At 36.6% G+C, this 17844-nt stretch overlaps 3 protein-coding genes across 3 annotated transcripts in view; 1 reads left to right on the top strand and 2 right to left on the bottom strand.

The window, feature by feature from the left end:
* grk6 (G protein-coupled receptor kinase 6) overlaps positions 1-7295 on the bottom strand; it is a 41172-nt gene extending 33877 nt beyond the window's left edge. The window contains exon 1 of the mRNA XM_059526688.1: positions 7077-7295. Within this exon, the coding sequence (XP_059382671.1) occupies positions 7077-7128 (52 nt within the window). The 5' untranslated portion in view covers positions 7129-7295. The remainder of the gene's footprint in view (positions 1-7076) is intronic.
* A 1407-nt stretch (positions 7296-8702) lies between these two features.
* nop16 (NOP16 nucleolar protein homolog (yeast)) lies at positions 8703-10849 on the top strand. Its single transcript, XM_059526687.1, has 5 exons — positions 8703-8913; positions 9356-9464; positions 9562-9616; positions 9721-9827; positions 9924-10849. The coding sequence occupies exons 1-5, from the start codon at positions 8807-8809 to the stop codon at positions 10059-10061; spliced, it is 516 nt and encodes a 171-aa protein (XP_059382670.1). The 5' UTR covers positions 8703-8806; the 3' UTR covers positions 10062-10849.
* A 1679-nt stretch (positions 10850-12528) lies between these two features.
* On the bottom strand, positions 12529-16709 carry arl10 (ADP-ribosylation factor-like 10). Its single transcript, XM_059526686.1, has 4 exons — positions 16405-16709; positions 15079-15253; positions 13310-13485; positions 12529-12977 (listed from the first exon to the last, which is right to left on the bottom strand). Exons 1-4 carry the CDS (start codon positions 16687-16689, stop codon positions 12810-12812), a joined length of 804 nt encoding a protein of 267 aa, XP_059382669.1. The 5' UTR covers positions 16690-16709; the 3' UTR covers positions 12529-12809.
* Between the last annotated feature and the right edge of the window lie 1135 nt (positions 16710-17844).

Raw genomic sequence — 17844 nt, 5'->3', positions numbered from 1 at the left:
ATAGGAGGTCAAACTATAACGTTAGCGTTTAACTTATTCTTATTCTATTGCGGTGTGTTTCCCACATAATGACCGCGTAATTGGGCCTTTCACACAGGACGCGGTATGCACGGCGCTTGCCGCTGGGTTCAGCGTTGCCCTTCAGATACAACGCGATTTGCGCTGCGCTATGGCGTAGGCAGAGTTTTAAAAACGTTTAGCGGGAGCTATTTCATAGTCTGTTCCTCCTCCTTTCGGTCAGCAGCCAACATATATCTGTCTCGTTGTAAGAAGCGAGCGATAGCGCTAGTCCTGCTGATGAGAATTAAGAGAAAAGCAAGGAAGAAGAGGCTACCCTCAGGTCCAGAGAACAATTTGGTGAATTCAGGCTGGTTACGTTACTCTAACGCTAATAGCTTCCTTTTTAGCAGGCCCCTTAAATGCTTGCTATTAACTTGTTTGAAGGTGGTTCTTCTCAAAATTGACAGCGGTGTGTTCATGACACTAACGTTAACCATTCAACTTCGAATTGATTTCCGAATCTTCCGGTAATAGTAGGCAAGACGATGTTCTGTGAGAGCAAATATAGTGTAGTTACAGTAACTACAGTAGGTGCGTCAGAAATGATTAAACCAGAGGGGACATGTAAATAAATGTGAGCTGAACAAGCGCTTTTTTTTTTTACATATTGTTTCAAAGCAGCTTTACAGACATAACAGGAAAATGTTGAAATAATATTGTTAAATATAAGTAGGTAATACCTATTACTTGACAAATAAAAAAATATATATATTTCTCATTTTTGCCTATGTAGGAGATCCCAGTTTATTATTATTATAATTCTAATGATGACATGAGTAATGATACATGGTGATATTATTAATACACATGCTTATTCTTTCTCCGTCTCTCTTTCTGCCTACAGATGGCTGAAAAAGGTGAATGCTGTAGCAGCAAAGTGTGGGACTACTTCTGCAAATACTTTAACTTTAGTATTATAATTTATTTACAGTACACACACAGACTGTTAAAACCAGCTTCAACTGGAAGAAAGTAAAAGTGTTAAATGTTTAAAACCAGACTGTTTTTTGATCATTAAAAAATATATACTTTTGATGTGCAATTGTTTAGTCATTGAGACTGTAATCTAAGGCTTTTTTTTTTTTTTTTTAACATAGTCCATTCTGGAAAATGGTTTATACAGCCCACATACATAGAACAGGCAGATATTTTGCTATTGAATGTTGTGTAAGTGCAGTTTATAGGAAATGGGTCTAATATCCAGATTATTTTTAAAATCAAAATATCGGCTTATAAATTGGCTCTTTTCGAGTAAATATCGGCATCGGCCCCCAAAAATCAATATCGGTCGGGCTCTACATTGTACCTCAACTTACCTCAAAGATATTACTCACAAATAATTAAAATGTAAAGTCAGGCAGGAGTGGGAGCTAGCAGGAAGCTAAAACCATGGTGTGCTATTTGCAATTCAAACAAATGCTTTGCAGTTAAGAGATTATGATGGTATGGGTACAGTAGCAAATCCCCAGCATTATCGTTGTGGGAAGTTGCCAAGATGCAAATGGCTTAAGAAATGTATTGTCTATGCAGCATCAGTGCAGAAGTGAAGGGGTTTCATTCACTGTGTGCAAAACTTGCCTCGAGCACAGCAACAAAAAGGCCCCACTTTCATCAAATTATTCACAATATAAATCACCAAGAAAATATAGAACAGATCATATAAAACTGATGGAAAACATTAATCTTCCTTGTTATGCTGGAAGAGCTCTTCTGAGAAGAAAACAAAGAAACAAACACTATAAATCCCTGATAGGATTGTGACATGAAACACTTCAATTGTAAAAAAAAATTTGCATTACCAACTTTAACATAGCAAAATATGTGTGCCTTCATGCAAAAACTCCCAGTCATGCAGATTCCTATTTGAATGAAACGATTTTGTTAATTGTGACTGCACCTTTATGTATTTTAAAGATACATTCCGTATGTTTTGCCTTTTAGTCGCTACCTCTGTTTGAACCCTGCAATTGCAGTTATTTGTGGAATTATCATCTTTACATGGGTTGTGCATCGACACGGCTTCTCAGCTCGGATGAATGTAATGTTTTGAGGAGTAGGCTATATGTGGCTGTCAGTCACCACCCCGGTGTGGATATTTACTGTACTTCGGAATCACAGATTCTATGTCTTGGAAGTAGCCAATAACCTAAATAAGAATTTTGACTGGAAAAGTGTCATCTGAACAAGTAAGTAACATGTCTGCCACTTTTGTTCTGACCAACTGACAAAACAAAAGCATTACAATACATTGCGCTACCAATTGTGATAAATCTAATGATCGCTTTGCTCACATCACATCAAACCATGAAAATTATTATTACTGTTATACTTCGTTCTCAAAATTAAGTTACGTGTATTTAGCATCTATTGGCGTTAGCTGTAGACTACAGGTGAATTTCCAGTCGTCACTGATGATTGTCATATGGAACTTTCTGGATTACAATCCGCAATCAAAATTATAAATTTTATTATTTCAGCTGCTGTAAGAAAAGGCTATGAATGATCCTTCACCTGCATAATCCTTACGTTTGATATAGCCTACTAGCCGGGACTCCTTCTTTAGGTTTACAGACATAACATAATGACACAAAGATGAACAGCGCCATGCTTGTATTTCCTGAAAAAAATCTACCAGTACCACTAAAATTAAAGATAATTATTTCAAGCTTACCATTGTGAATCATGCTAAAGTAGAGCTTTGAACACTGGCTGGTTATGGTGGGGAAAATATTTATGTGATCCCCTGCTGATTTGGTAAATTTGCCCACTTACAAAGAAATGCAGAGTCTGTAGTTTTTATAGTAGGTTTATTTTAATGGATAGAGACAGAATATCAATCCCAAAAAAATCCAGAAATAGCACATTATATAAAGGTTAGAACTGAATTGCATTTCAGTGAGTGAAATAAGTATTTGATCCCCTACCAACCAGCAAGAATTCTGGCTCCCACTATGTGGAACACAGATTAGTCCTGAAGTTACTCCTAATGTCAGCTTGTTAGGTGTATAAAACACCTGTCCACACAATCTGTATCTTCCATTCCAACCGCTCCCACCACCATGGGCAAGAACAAAGAGCGGCCAAAGGATGTCAGAGACAAGATTTTAGATCTGCACAAGGCTGGAATGGGCTACAAGACCATCAGCAAGAAGCTTGGTGAGAAGGAGACAAATGTTGGTGTGATTATTCGGAAATGGAAGAAATACAAACAACCATCAATTGGCCTCGGTCTGGAGCTCTGTGCAAGATCTTGCCTCATGGGGTAAGGATGATCATGAGAAAAGTGAGGGATCAACCCCAAACTACATGGGAGGAGCTTGTTAATGATCTTAAGGCAGTTGGGACCACAGTCACCAAGCAAAATATTGGTAACACACTGCCGCAATGTACTGAAATCCTGCAGCGCCCGGAAGGTCCCCCTGCTAAAGAAGACACATACACAGGCCCATTTAAAGTTTGCCAAAGAACATCTTACTGCTTCAGAATAGGCTTGGGTGGAAAGTGCTGTGGTCAGATGAGACCAAAATTGAGCTCTTTGGCATTAACTCGACTGGCTATGCTTGGAGGGAGAGAAATGCTGACTATGACCCCAAGAACACCATCACTTAAGTCAAGCACGGAGGTGAAAACATTATGATTTGGGGTTGTTTTCCTGCTAAGGGTACAAGATGACTTCACTTCATTGAGTGGCAAATGGATGGAGCCATGTACTGTAAAATCTTGGACGAGAACCTCCTTCCCTCAGCCAGAACACTGGAGATGGGTCATGTACGGGTCTTCCAGCATGACAATGACCCAAAACATACTGCCAAGGCAACAAAGGAGTGGCTCAAGAAGAAGCACATTAAAGTCCCCATGAAATCAAAAATAAAGTTTTTTGGGTGTTAGCATCAATATCTTATTTTTAAGTTTATCTATGGGTGCTTTCATATCTCTAGTTCGGTTCATTTGGTCCGAACCAAGGGCAAACAATTATACATTGTAGCATTTTTCAGCTTTTTGGTTCCTTTTCACACCACACTGATTGCTTTGGTCCGAACGAGTTGAAACGAACCAAAATGCAGTCACATGACAACATCCACATCACTCATTGGCCACAACGTATTTCCTAAACTGCTTTTCAATTGGTCAGAATTTACATGTGGGAATATTCCAACATAAGAGGGAAAGCCAGCAAACAACACGGAGACAACTAGAGCTGAAACAACGAATCGATTTAATCGATTCAAATCGATTATTAAAATAGTTGTCAACTAATTTAGTCATCGATTCGTTGCTAAATAACTTTTATTTGCCGTAAGCGGCTCATTTCGCGCATATTTCAAATCTGCGGTGACCAAAGTGTGGCAGTAATGAGCCACCGGAGGTTTTACTCAGCCAGTACAGCAGGAGAAGTAGCGAATAGCCAATAGCTGGCCTCGTTTTATGTCACGTGCTTCCCGAACAGCGTCTCTGCAGCATTCAGCGTGATGTGGGAGTATTTTACTTTGAGCCTTCAAAAAAGAAGAGTAACCTGTAAACTCTTCACTATTGAACTGTTTAAGGGGACGTTCACATATCGCGTCTTTTGCGCGCTCAAGTTCATTATTTCCAACACCGCACCGCATCGAGTTAAAACATTTCAACTTTTCAGAATGCTGCAAGCGCACCGCGGGTCATGTGACAAGAACTAACCAATCAGCTTCATCCTTTCCCGTAACAACGTTAAAAGCTCAGTCAAGATGAAAGTAACAGCTGATCATAGTTGTATATTGATTTCCATTTTGAAATAAATTTAGTAGCAGAGCTACTGCAAGCGATTTTTTGAGCTGCAAATCCATTTATCCTTTGCTGAAATTTCCGCGTCTTCAAGCAGAGAGCACGTCATGGTTGCTTAGCAAAGGCAGACGCCTCAGGGGCGCTTCTGCCCGAGCGCTTTGGAAAGGAGGAGAAAGCGGTGCGCCTAGCGTTTTCCACGCGTTTTTAGGCGCGATTTGTGAACGGCCCCTAAGACTTTAATTTGTGCAGATTCTCCAGTACAATGTTGTTTGCAAATGTTTAGTCGTAAAAGCTGATAACATTGCTTTTTAACAGTTAACATTTAAAGCTTTACAAACATGTTCTGTGATCAGTTTGTCATTTACCAGTTCAAAATTCAGTGAGATGTACCCCCTCTCTTCCTGTTTCAGTTGAAATTATGTCACCGTATAGAATAACGCAGCTTGTTTCAAGGCACTTCAGGGGACCTCTAAGGGTGTGGAGTGGCCTAGCCAGTCTTCAGACCTCAATCCTATAGAAAATCTGAGGAGGGAGCTGAAACTTCTAGTTGCCAAATGGAAGCCAAGAAACCTTAAGGATTTATAGAGGATCTATAAAGAAGAGTGGATCAAAATCCCTCCTGAGATGTGTGCAAACCCGGTGACCCACTACAAAAACGTCTTACCTCTGTACTTGCCAACAAGGGTTCCTGCACAAGTACTAAGTAATTTTTTGCTTATAATACTTATTTCACTCACTGAAATGCAAATAAAATCTTTATCCTTTATATAATGTGTTTTTTTTCAGTATTTTTGGTTGGTATTCTGCCTCTATATGTTAACATAAACCTACCATTAAAAAAAATTACAGACCTTTAATTTCTTTGTAAATAGGCAAACTTACAAGATCAGCAGGGGACCAAATAAAGATTTTCCCCACTGCATGTACTTGCCCAAAAACTGATTTTGAATCATTTTTAACAAAAAAAAAAAAGTTACTGACTGACTGCAGCTTTAAATGGAAGTCTACTGCGCAAAACTGGAACAAATAAAGTGCATTTCTGTCAATTACTTTGTTTGTTTTTATAGACTACTGTAGATAGAATTCGAAATTACAGCAACATTGCAGTAATCAAACTGCACAAATCAAAATCCTGAGATCCTTCACACCTTAATAAGATGCGGAAATGTTTCCCTATATAAAATAAAAATGTATGAAGTGCAACATGAATATACAACCCTCCCTACTTAGATATGCTGATGTTAAATGTCATCTTAAAACGGGAAGAGACAACATGTTAAGCAATCATACAGTGGTGAATAAACTGAAACTAGCTTTCAAAGTCTTGAGAATTGTGAACAACAGTAATATAAAATGCACTGACTATTACATGTAGTATGCAGTTAACAACTGCTTATTCGATATTTGTAACCAATGTACGCTTACGAAAACATATACACTGTTTGAAGGAGACTGTATAATTTTACTTAACATTAACTATAGCCCCAACGATCTTGTATGGACCTCATGGTAAATTTTCAGTAAGTCTGTATACACTATTTAAACGTCTACTACAACAAGTGTAGCGGTCCAAAGTGTGCCGCCCAAGAACGTTCGAAAATGGACGAAAGAAAATACAGTAGGATTTCCTCATGTTTGAGAAATACACCTGCCGAAAAAAATATGAATTACTAAAACTCCCTACTGGACAGATTCTTTTTTTTTGACAATGGTGTCTCACTAGCTAATGTTAGTAGGTAGTTTACAACAACAACAATAATAAAAATAATAATAAATCACTTTTGAAAAATCATTGGGTGTGTTAATTCAAAAGGTTCGGTTAAATGAGGATCTTATCTCGAACACACAGGCACTAAATGGCTGTTGTCAATATATATATATAACATTAATGACAATGACTATCTCTTCCCCCTTATTTAGAAACTTAGACTGTTCACAAAAACGTTGTAAAATCCAAACAAGGTTTGACAAAAACGGAGATTTTATTTATTTATTTATTTTTTGATTGACAGGTCCATCTTTTATTTATTTTTTTGCTCAAGGTTAGGAACACAACAAACGAGCAACACCTTCATCAACGTGTAATCCTCAGGTTTGATCTAGTGATTCATAGGCATCATAAAGCATGCATTTATTCATTTTTGGCCTAACGTTAACTTCCTTTGGGGGAATCCCCATCTTTTTGAGACAGATAGCACGGCGTTTGTGGATCACAAATGTCAAAAGTGACAATGATCAGACGGGCTGTCATGTCTTACCTTCTCTCGCCTTCAGCAGAACAGTGTTGGCCACGATATTCTCGAGCTCCATGTTTCCTGGGTTGCAGGCAGGCACCGCAGGCCCAACCTCGTCGCCGGGTTGGCAGTTTATGTGTGTGTCTGTCTGTGTGTGTGTCCTCCCCCGCTCCCCCCCACGGCGGAATATTATTAACCCTAAATGACTCTCCGCTCTGCCGTTTCGCTCCTCTGATTCCCCGCCCAGAAGTTTCAGACTTACGTCGATCGCAGAGCCTACTATGGCAAAGACTGAGCTCATGCATATTAATGAGACATGCTGACGTTGCTTGGTAACCAACCTCGAGCGTCCCGCTTGAACGGTCATGTGGCCCAGAGCCGTAGGCTCTTCTGTGGCGCAAGCGTAGCTCATGAATATTTATAAGATTATGCTGACATTAGGTAGTGCTTCTTATTAATATCTCTGTATAATTCTTATCTGATTTGTGCTCTTCTTTTTTTAAGGCTTCACAAATGACCTAGTACTTCAATCTAACGTCTTGTTATAGTAACAGATCAGACAGATAATATGTGGTTTCTTAATTTCACATGGTAAATCATTTTATATCGGGAAAATAATGTTTTATTATGTTTTTGTATGAATGCATTTTTTTTATTATGTTTTATTTATTTTGTTGTTTGTTCTGTATATAAATAGTAATATTTACAGTAACTGTAATAGTCATTATATTTGTCCTAAAAATGCTTGTACATTTGCTTTGTGCTGTAAAAAAAAAAATCAAACAATTTATAAAACCTTCACGCGATCTGTTTAATATTCATAACCAGCAGGTCTTCGCCATAGTAGGTTTCATTGTCGCAATCAAGACTGCTAGTTTAACAAACGGTATGATCTCTCTCTCTCTCTCTCTCTCTCTCTCTCTCTCTCTCTTTTAAAAATGCTTTAATGTTTACGAATCCCGCATAAACTGTTTTTATATGCTCTTTAATTATAACAAGTATTATAACAATATAGGTCACTGTCTATTTATTAATGTCTGTCATGTCTTTTCTTTGATGATAAACAGATGCACATTTTCTTTTCAGACATATGGCGTGCCACAAGCACATACCATGTGCAACTTTGAACTTGTCTTTACATGAACTGCTGATGATCAATCCAATCGAAATAAAACTGCTTAGTTATGAGTTTTGCAATTCTTAGTTTATAACACCATCTAGCGATAACACTGATTATTAAAAGCTAATAATCTAAATATAAATTAACCATCATCATCATCGTCGTCATCATCAACAACAACAACAAAAACATATTTGGTACTTCGTGAAGTATGAAGTGTGTGTTGCAAAACATCTAAATATAATACGTGCTATCACGAAATGCTGCCTCTATAAGTATAACCTAAAGTCTAGCCTGAACAACCTGTTTAATGTTCTTAGCGCTGTTGGCTTGCATTTTCTATTCGCGATTACACCAAATTATTTGACTATCACTATCTGACAAAGCTCTTTTTTTTGTTATGAACAATTACCGCACACTTCTCATTAGGTGGCGGTATGCACCTTTGAAGCTGGTTCACAACCCGCCATTAAATCAAAAGAAGAAGAAGAACTGTGCACTTCTTTCCGGCAGGTGGCGATGTAGAATTATCTCGGATTTGTTTTCTCCTTGGACAGAAAGTCGCTGCTTCCGGGGTCGTCAAACACGCGTGGCAAAGAATCGAGGCGGTTGTTAACTGGTGTGTTATATAATAATGGGTAAAATAAAAAAATCTCGTAATCGTAGTAAGTTTGATTACAATAAAAACAAAAAGAAGCTGAAAAAGAAGATGAGAAGAAAGGACAAACCGCACATAGAATGGTAAGTTCAAGTACATTCTACATGCCAAATAGAAAAGGTCTTCTCGCTATACAAACAACCTATTTTATAAAATTACTCGTTATTTTACTGACTATTCTTGTAAATAATAATAAAAAATTGTTGCGCTTTAATTGTATTGAATGCGTACTTGTGTACTTCATATCTTAAAAGAATATAAAAAAAAATGTTCTTGCTGATAATATAATATTAATGCAACAATACATGGCCATAAACTAGTTTACCATAAACACTTGTATGTACATTTGGCAGTTCAGCGATTATTATATTACAAGATGTAACGAGATATATTTGTATTAGTACAATTAGTACACACACAAAAAAAGTATGCCCAAGTGTACTTATTTAAAATATTTATGTACTCTGTGTCATGTATTATTAAGTTTATCATTAAAATGCGTTGATAAACATGGCTGATTTGAAGTCCTCAGATACGCAAGGCTTGGGATGAACACAAAACAGTAAAGCAAAATCTACAAGACATGGGGCTGTCACTTGGGACAAAGGGTATGCTTCCTATTAAAAACAATAAGGCAAGTACTAAGCTTCAGTCAATATGTTACAATTTATTTTTTACAAATTATGTATAATTTTCTGCTTATAACCTAATGCATTAAACTGATGTTTCAGGAAACGGAAAGCAAACCAGCAGAGACAAATGTATTGAAACCCTACGTCATTGAAGGTATCTATCAAAACTAATGGTTCTCAGCTGGCTTTGACATCTGTTATCAAAATATATAAATGTTTCCATGAGTTGCATAATATGATTTGGTGTCTAAATTGCAGCAATGGAGGAAGAGGCCAGTCTCCATGGTACGGGAAAAACCACATGCTCCACTGACATTATTGAATATGTTCAATACATGGTGAAGGAATACAATGAGGATTATAAGGTAAAAGAAAACCATATACATCAGTGATGCTCCCAGACAGAAAAAAAGACTCCTTTGATGGTCCATGTAACTGATTGTGTTTTATTGGCATTTCAGGCAATGGCAAGGGATGAGAAAAACTACTATCAGGACACACCAAAGCAGATTAAACGGAAAGTGGAATTTTACAAACGGTGTCATCCTAAGAAATATGCTGCGTTCATTGCGTCTCTGCAATCTCAGAAGTCTTCGTGATGTCACAGCGGAGAACTGGTTTCAAACTAATGGTCAAAATCTCACCTTTGTGTCTGTCAAGTGTGTCTTAAGGATGAGTGTATACATAGAGAAAAGATTTTCAACAGTTTGTTTCTACTATGACAACTTTCTTTAAGAATGTTAACTCTTAAATGATGTGTATATGAATCTAGTAAGCAACTTTAATATCTTCAGAAGTATAAATATTAAATTTTGTACATTTTGACTTATTGATGGGTAAGTTTAATGTGTTTTGGCAAAATAAAAATAATACACCGGAGTGAAAACAACTCTCCAATACAATGCAACGAAGACAAAATCTGGGTTCAGTACGAGTTAACAAAGAATTTTGAGTTGTGTTTTTTAAAGAGCATTATTGTGGTTACATTTACATTAAACATGTATTACTTATTTTAATGTTAATTGAAATTACAGATTTTTGCCCACAGTTTCATAGAGCTACAGTAAATTTGACTGCATCTCATTTTTTTTCCCCAAGAAAATAATTGTACCATTAAAAAAATGTTTTAAAAGTATAGCCACAGGATTTTGTAGGGAAAAACCCCCCCAACTAGTCAGATGTTTTCTGCATTCAACGTTATGCCAAACATTTTGATGGATCTGAACCCAGAACATTGATTTAAGACACAATAATTACAGAGATTTGTTCATATTTGCACTGCAGTAGTGCTTCTGTAGACATCGTTGCTTCATCACTGTTTCTCAGCAATGTCACGTGCTACATGTACATGCTTAATAAAATATGCATGACTGGTTGTGAACAAGAAGTCTGAATCTATCAGCAGCTTATACAAGTATTATCAAATTATCAGCCTCACAGTTCCTCCCCAGGATTATCAAATGGGCAAGAGTTCTGATTAATCAGCATTGCAAAACCCTCACTATAAGACTAAAAGCAATGCATTTGAATTCACAGAGGCCTTTCATTTAGTTGGGATTAAGCCACATTTTTAAAGAGACGGAATGTGAGATGGATTACATAGTTTCCCTCAATACCACTAGCTCTTGTTGATCGTAATTCAAACCACTTGCATAAGCAGACCATATTGATTTCGCAGTGAAGAGGCCTTATTTTTGTACAGCTGTGCAAGTTCAAAACAAAATCTCCACTGAAAGCCTAAATCACACTTGTGAAAAGAGAATTATCTGAGGTATCCACTGTCAGAAACGGTCTAGCATGGATACATTTGGTTAATCTCACGTTATGTCCTATTCCACCTCAAAATCCAAAGAGAAGAAAGATTACATTTTTAATAATTAAAAACAAATTTACTTAATACATGCATAATACATATAAACACACACACATAATGTGTGTCTATCTATCTATCTATCTATCTATCTATATATGGGCCATTCTACAGACTGTCCCGAACCCTAATCCCTAAATTTAACTTGAGAAAATATTGAAAAAAGTTTTTTATTTTTTCCCATTGTTGCTTTTAAAAGTATATTTTTGATTCTTTAAAAAGTGAAATTCAAAAAAATATTTATTTTGAAAGTTTCTTTGTAAATGATCAAACTTCATGCAAAAAAAAAAAGTGTCCTGCTTATTTTTATGTCACTATAGTATATATAGAAACTCTATGTTTTAGTCTATTGGCCAAGATAAGGAAATATTCATGTGCCCCCCTCTATAATGGCATGAGTAGGTAGGTTACATAATTTTGAGGTAAATGTGTACAAAAAAATCTGTTCACTACTAAACACCTTTTTTTTTATTTGAGAGTTAATCCATAACATTTAGTTTTTAAATGTATGCCACTGTTCAGAACTGTGCTAGCTAACCATGTGCTGATTAGCATCTTTGAGCTAGGTATCAAAAGTATCAAAAATTTCACTACAAAAACATTTGGTGCTGTTTTGGTAGTGACATCTTTGTTTTTGTTTTTTGGGGTGTTATCCCATATAATTTGATATGTTTTGGTAGTGACAAAAGGGAACACATAATCCTTTTATTTGGGGGAAATAAACAAAATCTTTGTACAGTTATGAATTTTTTGTCAGGTTTTAGTAGTGTTTTTGGGAAAGGACAAATATTCCATATATTGTATTTCTTTAATACAGTATGAAAATAAACTGCACAAGTACTTGAAATGTATACCTTGAATATTATACAATTTGCATACATACAGGATTTTTGGAAATATAGTTTTTTTTCAAGAGGTTTCCAAATTTGACTTTGGACCAATTCTGTAGAATGCTCCGTATATATATATATATATATATATATATATATATATATATATATATATATATATATATATATATATATATATGTGTGTGTGTGTGTGTGTGTGTGTGTGTGTATATATATAGATCAAAGGAAGGATATATGCAGAACATGGACAAGGGCTATTAATTGTCAAGCAAAGTACAATTTCCTGTTTCTTTCTGTGATTCGCCAAGTTGACTCCACATGCAAAGATAAAGCATATGCAATGCATTCTTTGTAATACTGAATTTAATAATCCTATTAATGACAAGTGAGATATTGTACCTTGTAACTAGCACCAATAATGCCCACAGTCCTCATTTAAAAAAAAAAAATGTGTTTGTTCAACTCCTTCAATGTCACAACAGTAGCATTGTTATGACGCAAGTGCTCCTTTCTCCTCGCATGATTCAAGGGTGAAGCCAATACATTGAATTCTCCATCATTACCTAAGATCCCTTTGCCTGTCCTTTCTGGCACAGTAGTGCCAACCTTCAAATGGCAGCCTGGTTTCATACCAATGTCAGAAGCAGGTCTTGGAACTTTTGGAGGCCACAGGTTCTGCTTAATCCGTCAGATCCTGACTGAGCAGTCAGCAGGAAAAGCTTCCTCTGATCAGCCACTGAGCTCAGTGAGAGAGCCTCATTCAGCTCTGGGACGCTAACAGCACCGGGCTTATCCTGGATGAGGGTGTAAAAAGCTTTTAGTCCAGATTTACACTGAAACCTAAAACAAGGGAGCCTGGCACTCAATTAAAGAGATGAATATCATCAGAAAAAAATTAATATCCAAACCTGTATGACTTCCTTCTGGGGAACCCAATATTTTGAAACGTTAATCTGATGTTTGTCTTTACAATTAAAGTCAGCTGTGTCCAGTGTTGTTTTAAACAAGTGACTTTGTATGAGTAAAAACAGTCAAAACACTATAAGGATTTAGGAAATCAATATGAAGCCTTTCTGAAATTATAAACAGGGTTAAAGTTTAAACCAAGAACTGAGCCTTTGGTTACCTGCTTGTTTCCCAAGACCACCACTGGTAGATCAGTGTCTGCTTTAAGTAATCGATGGAGCTCGTCTTTGGCCTGAGGGAGCCGGCCTCTATCAGAGGAGTCCACCACGTACACCAAGATATGTGTTCTCCTTAGGTAATCCACCCAATACATTCGCAAGTCTTCACCACCTCCAACTGATAGGAAAAGATAATCAAAATAGGAGTTAACTGTATGATGTGTTATTACTGCCATAGACACAAACAAACAGGCTTTTCTAAAATAAGAAATCATAAATAAGGCAATAACTGAATATTTATTACTTGTAGAGCAGGAATTAAAGTATCCCACATGAGAAATATGTGGACTTAATTGTATTTAATGTGTACTAGTAGTGTACTTCAAAGTACATTTTAGAAAAACTGCACTGGCAGATAACATAATATTAATTAAATAAAAGGCAACATAAATGTACTAAAGAGAGTACACTTACTTTCAAAAAGTTTATTTTGTAATAATGTCAAAAAGAAAGCTTTGTACTTTAAAGTACATTTGAAATATTTTTTTTTTATAACATTTCACTGGCTTTATAGACGGTTTCATCGGGCGCACGCGCCTGGACCTAAGTTAACTTCCGGTCTGTGTTGTGTATATCGGTCTGGCTGCGGTGCCTTTCAACAAACGCAGTTAAAGTCAAGGTGATGAGTAGACTGAAGTTGGGCTCAGGTGGTTGTGCTGCGGGATGTGTTTCCCATACATTTATTTATTTTTGGAGACTCGCCACAATTTTAAAACTGATCGATTTTTATTCAAAGGCTTCGTTGAATAAACATGAGTAATGTACTGCACGTTTAATAATAATAATTCCTTACATTTATATGTTTAAATATCAAAACAAAGCACAGGTGTTTTTATATCGCTGTATTTCTGAAGGAAGACTTGCATGTTATATGCCTGATAAAGCAGCGTGTGAGCGTACCAGCTCTGCTTTGTTTACAGCTGTTACTGGGGAAACCTCTATTTCTCGCCCTTTATGTCTATGCTTTAAAACATCTCCTGCTGGCAAAGAATGAATTTGCATTTTCATTAAGTCCGCCTGATCCACGCGGCAAACATATTTTGTTTGTTTATCAAAAAATATCTACTCTAGAGGGACTTGGCTGTTGTTATTGAGTTGTTACTATTTGGAAGTCTACCGGAAGTTAAGTTAGGTCCACAAAAGCGCGCATGCAAAGTAACGTTTTTTTATGTTGTTGCCGTTGAAACCGTCTAAGTAGACTTTTTGTGTTGGCTAACATGTTAGAGCACTTTATATTTTATTACATTTAACGTTAATATATTCTAGATGTACTCAATAGCAACTCCATCATTACAAACGTTTAATTACAAATATATTTAAATACAGGATATAAAAGTTTCAAATTATATTAAAGTATAGTGTACCATAAATGATTGTCAGTACATTCAGCATAACACTGTAGCCATATTTCAAGACAAAATTGGTAAGAAAATGACTTATAAAGATATAAAGATGTACATAATCCTACCTGAATGGGTTAAACACACTCTCAAGTTAACAGTCTTAAGTTGCAAATATTATAAATGTAAACTATAATACAGTTTATTTGCATTTAATTGTAAATAACATGCAAATTAAGTGACATTACATTCAGTATACACCTAAGTATATTCTTTCTGCAAAATAAAAATAATTATAAAATTATGCTAAGTTGTACTTCTTCCTCTCAAAGGTAAGCAAGTGAACAGGGTGGTCTGGCACTGATCCATACTTTCCAAGAAGTCCAGCTGGCATGCAGGTGTGTGTAGGCTGATGAAGTTGAAGCCGCGTGTGGGTCGGCAGCCCCTCCTGGAGCCTGCTCCGCTCAGCCCCTGCAGAACGCTGCTCTTACCAGCGCCATCCAACCCAAGAACAAGCACCTGCTTCTCACTGCGCTCCTCCCCCTCCTAAATATATGCATGTACATGGAAGAAAAGGGAGTAAAATGAGCAATAGAACAGAATTGGATTTAAAGTCTGTTAATCCAGAGTCTAGTGCTGGGATTTTAGTACAAGCTGCCGGAATTAATTATGCAACTTCACGTACAAATAGTTAGAGTCTTGCCATCATTAATTAGGGTCTTAGTTATGTAATAACAGACAGATTGACCCGGTTTCTGTTACTTTGGCTACTCAGTTGCACTCTACATCAAATGTTATAATATTTTGTGGCACATACAGTACAAATGTGTCTTTGCTTTATTGCAAATGTATGTTCAAAATGTAGAATCCATATTTTTTTCCCGACTTTTTTGATCAATGAACTTTCATGATCTTTCCCTTAATGAATCGTTCAGAACAGTTCGACTGATTCATTGAAATGAACTGACTCAATAGAACTACATCACTTACAAGCAATCTCTACCAAAATGAATACCTAGCTGCTGACTGAAACATTATAAAGCTGAGCATAACTGAATATTTATATTTACTATAGAAATTTCCATGACTTCAATATATTTATTAATTTCCATGACTGTTCCATGCTTGGAAAATATAACATGATTATATTTTCGAGTATTCAATGACCTTGGGAACTATGTGCTCTTCTAAATATCGTTTTCTTTTTCTTTTTTTATAATAGGCTAAACAATACGTTTGCAACAGTTTTTGGGGGGCTTTCATGCAGATACGCATTGTCCTTTTAGTGAGACATATTAAAAAACATTACAAATAAACAGAAATTAGATAAAGATTCAAAAAACAAGCAGGATTACGTTTTCTTTTTCTTTTTTATAATAAACAATACGTTTGCAACAGTTTTTGGGGGGCTTTCATGCAGATACGTATTGTACTTTTAGTGAGACATATTAAAAAACATTACAAATAAACAGAAATTAGATAAAGATACAATAAAACAAGCAGGATTACTTTTCTCTATGCTACGTTTTCTCAAAAAGTACATTTTAAGCATAATCTGTATGCACATGAGTCACGACAGACATACAGTACGTACAGTTCAATTAACAAGAGTTCCCTCGACAATTGTCTCTACCTATCAGTCACGCGCGACAGGCGGTATCATAAAAGAGAAACTATTTCTTTCGCTTCATACTGACCTCTCGTAACGTGTAGTAGTCGGACTCTGGTGTCCATGCTCGTCTTTTATAAAAGAGATTGAGTGCGATAAATAGCGCGGTCCCGACCGTAGCCATAGCGGCGGTGAACGCCACGGAGATATGACGCAGTACAACCATGAGCGCACCTGAATCCAAATGCCGTGTTCGGTGCGCGAGCTGCCGCTTTTGCTCTCCAGTGCACGTGATCCGCCCTGGCTTGTTTTGAAAAGCACGCGCCCAGTTTCCTTCCAGCGGGTGACAGACAAGGGGCGGAGAAACCGTCATGTCTTGAGATTACAAATGAAGGATGGTAACGTAGTTTCGCATATAGGCCCTAATATAATAATAATAATAAAAATAATTGCAGTTCAACTTAAATTTACTGTCTGTAAATTGTGTTTTACCGTGGCACGTGTATAACACTAAAACTGTGGTGTATATTGAAACATTTTTGCTTTGAAAACGAATTACAAATCTAACAACGAGACAGACAAAAGAAAAAAAAGTTCAAATCGACTAAAAAGTCATCCTCTCCTGCTCGCCGTTGGAGGGCGTTGTTTAGTTGATATTTGGAGGAGGGTTATGGAAGCGTATGGGTAGCAATATTCAATTTGGGATGTAATATGCAAAATGACAATGCAATATGTAAAATGACAATGCATTTCTGTATTTGCATTTACATTTTCCAATACATTTGTGCAACGTTTGGTGCAAAATGAAAATGAAAATTGAATTACATAATTTTCATTTGCCATTTCATACACCAGTTTTAAAATGTAAAATGAAAACTAATTTTAACGCTTTATAAGTTTCAAAATGAAAATGAAAATGTATTACAGAAATGATTAGATATGTATAACATGTTCAAGCAAAAACTGTGGCAAAATTATCATTTAAATGCTATTTTTCTTAAAGGCATTAACACTCACAGTCAAGACACTTACGATTGCATTTTCATTCAATGTCCCGCAATGAATGTAGCAAAATTCAATGTGCACATTGAAAATGCATTCCGAGCCGATCACGAGTCCGCCCCCTCGCGCCATGTCAATCACTGCGTGAACAAGGCGGGGCTTGCAGAAGGTCAGAGACTCAAATCTCAAGAAGAGGATTCAAGTGAGAGAACAGGGACAAGACAGTTGGTCCCTGTACATTTTGATCATTTCGGTTTATGGTTTTAATATTTCATTCGCACTTGTGGGCGGAGCTGAAACGCTGCTTTCATCTGATTGGTCGAATCGCTCCACCTTCAACTCGGTCTTTTCATTCTTTCAGGCAGAATAAGAGTCAGTGCGAGTGAAGCACTTTAATGTCTGAAACCACCGCTCACTGTTCATTAGCATAATATTTGAATCAGATGTAGCTGGGCACATAATTCGTGCTGCTGAGACCTGCAAATTATTTCTAGGTTGTAGTATTGTATGAATATTGTCCCACTGA

This window comes from Carassius carassius, chromosome 36 (genome assembly GCF_963082965.1).
Source record: "Carassius carassius chromosome 36, fCarCar2.1, whole genome shotgun sequence".
Taxonomy (NCBI): Eukaryota; Metazoa; Chordata; class Actinopteri; order Cypriniformes; family Cyprinidae; genus Carassius; species Carassius carassius.
This window is presented reverse-complemented; position numbering and strand designations above follow the sequence as displayed.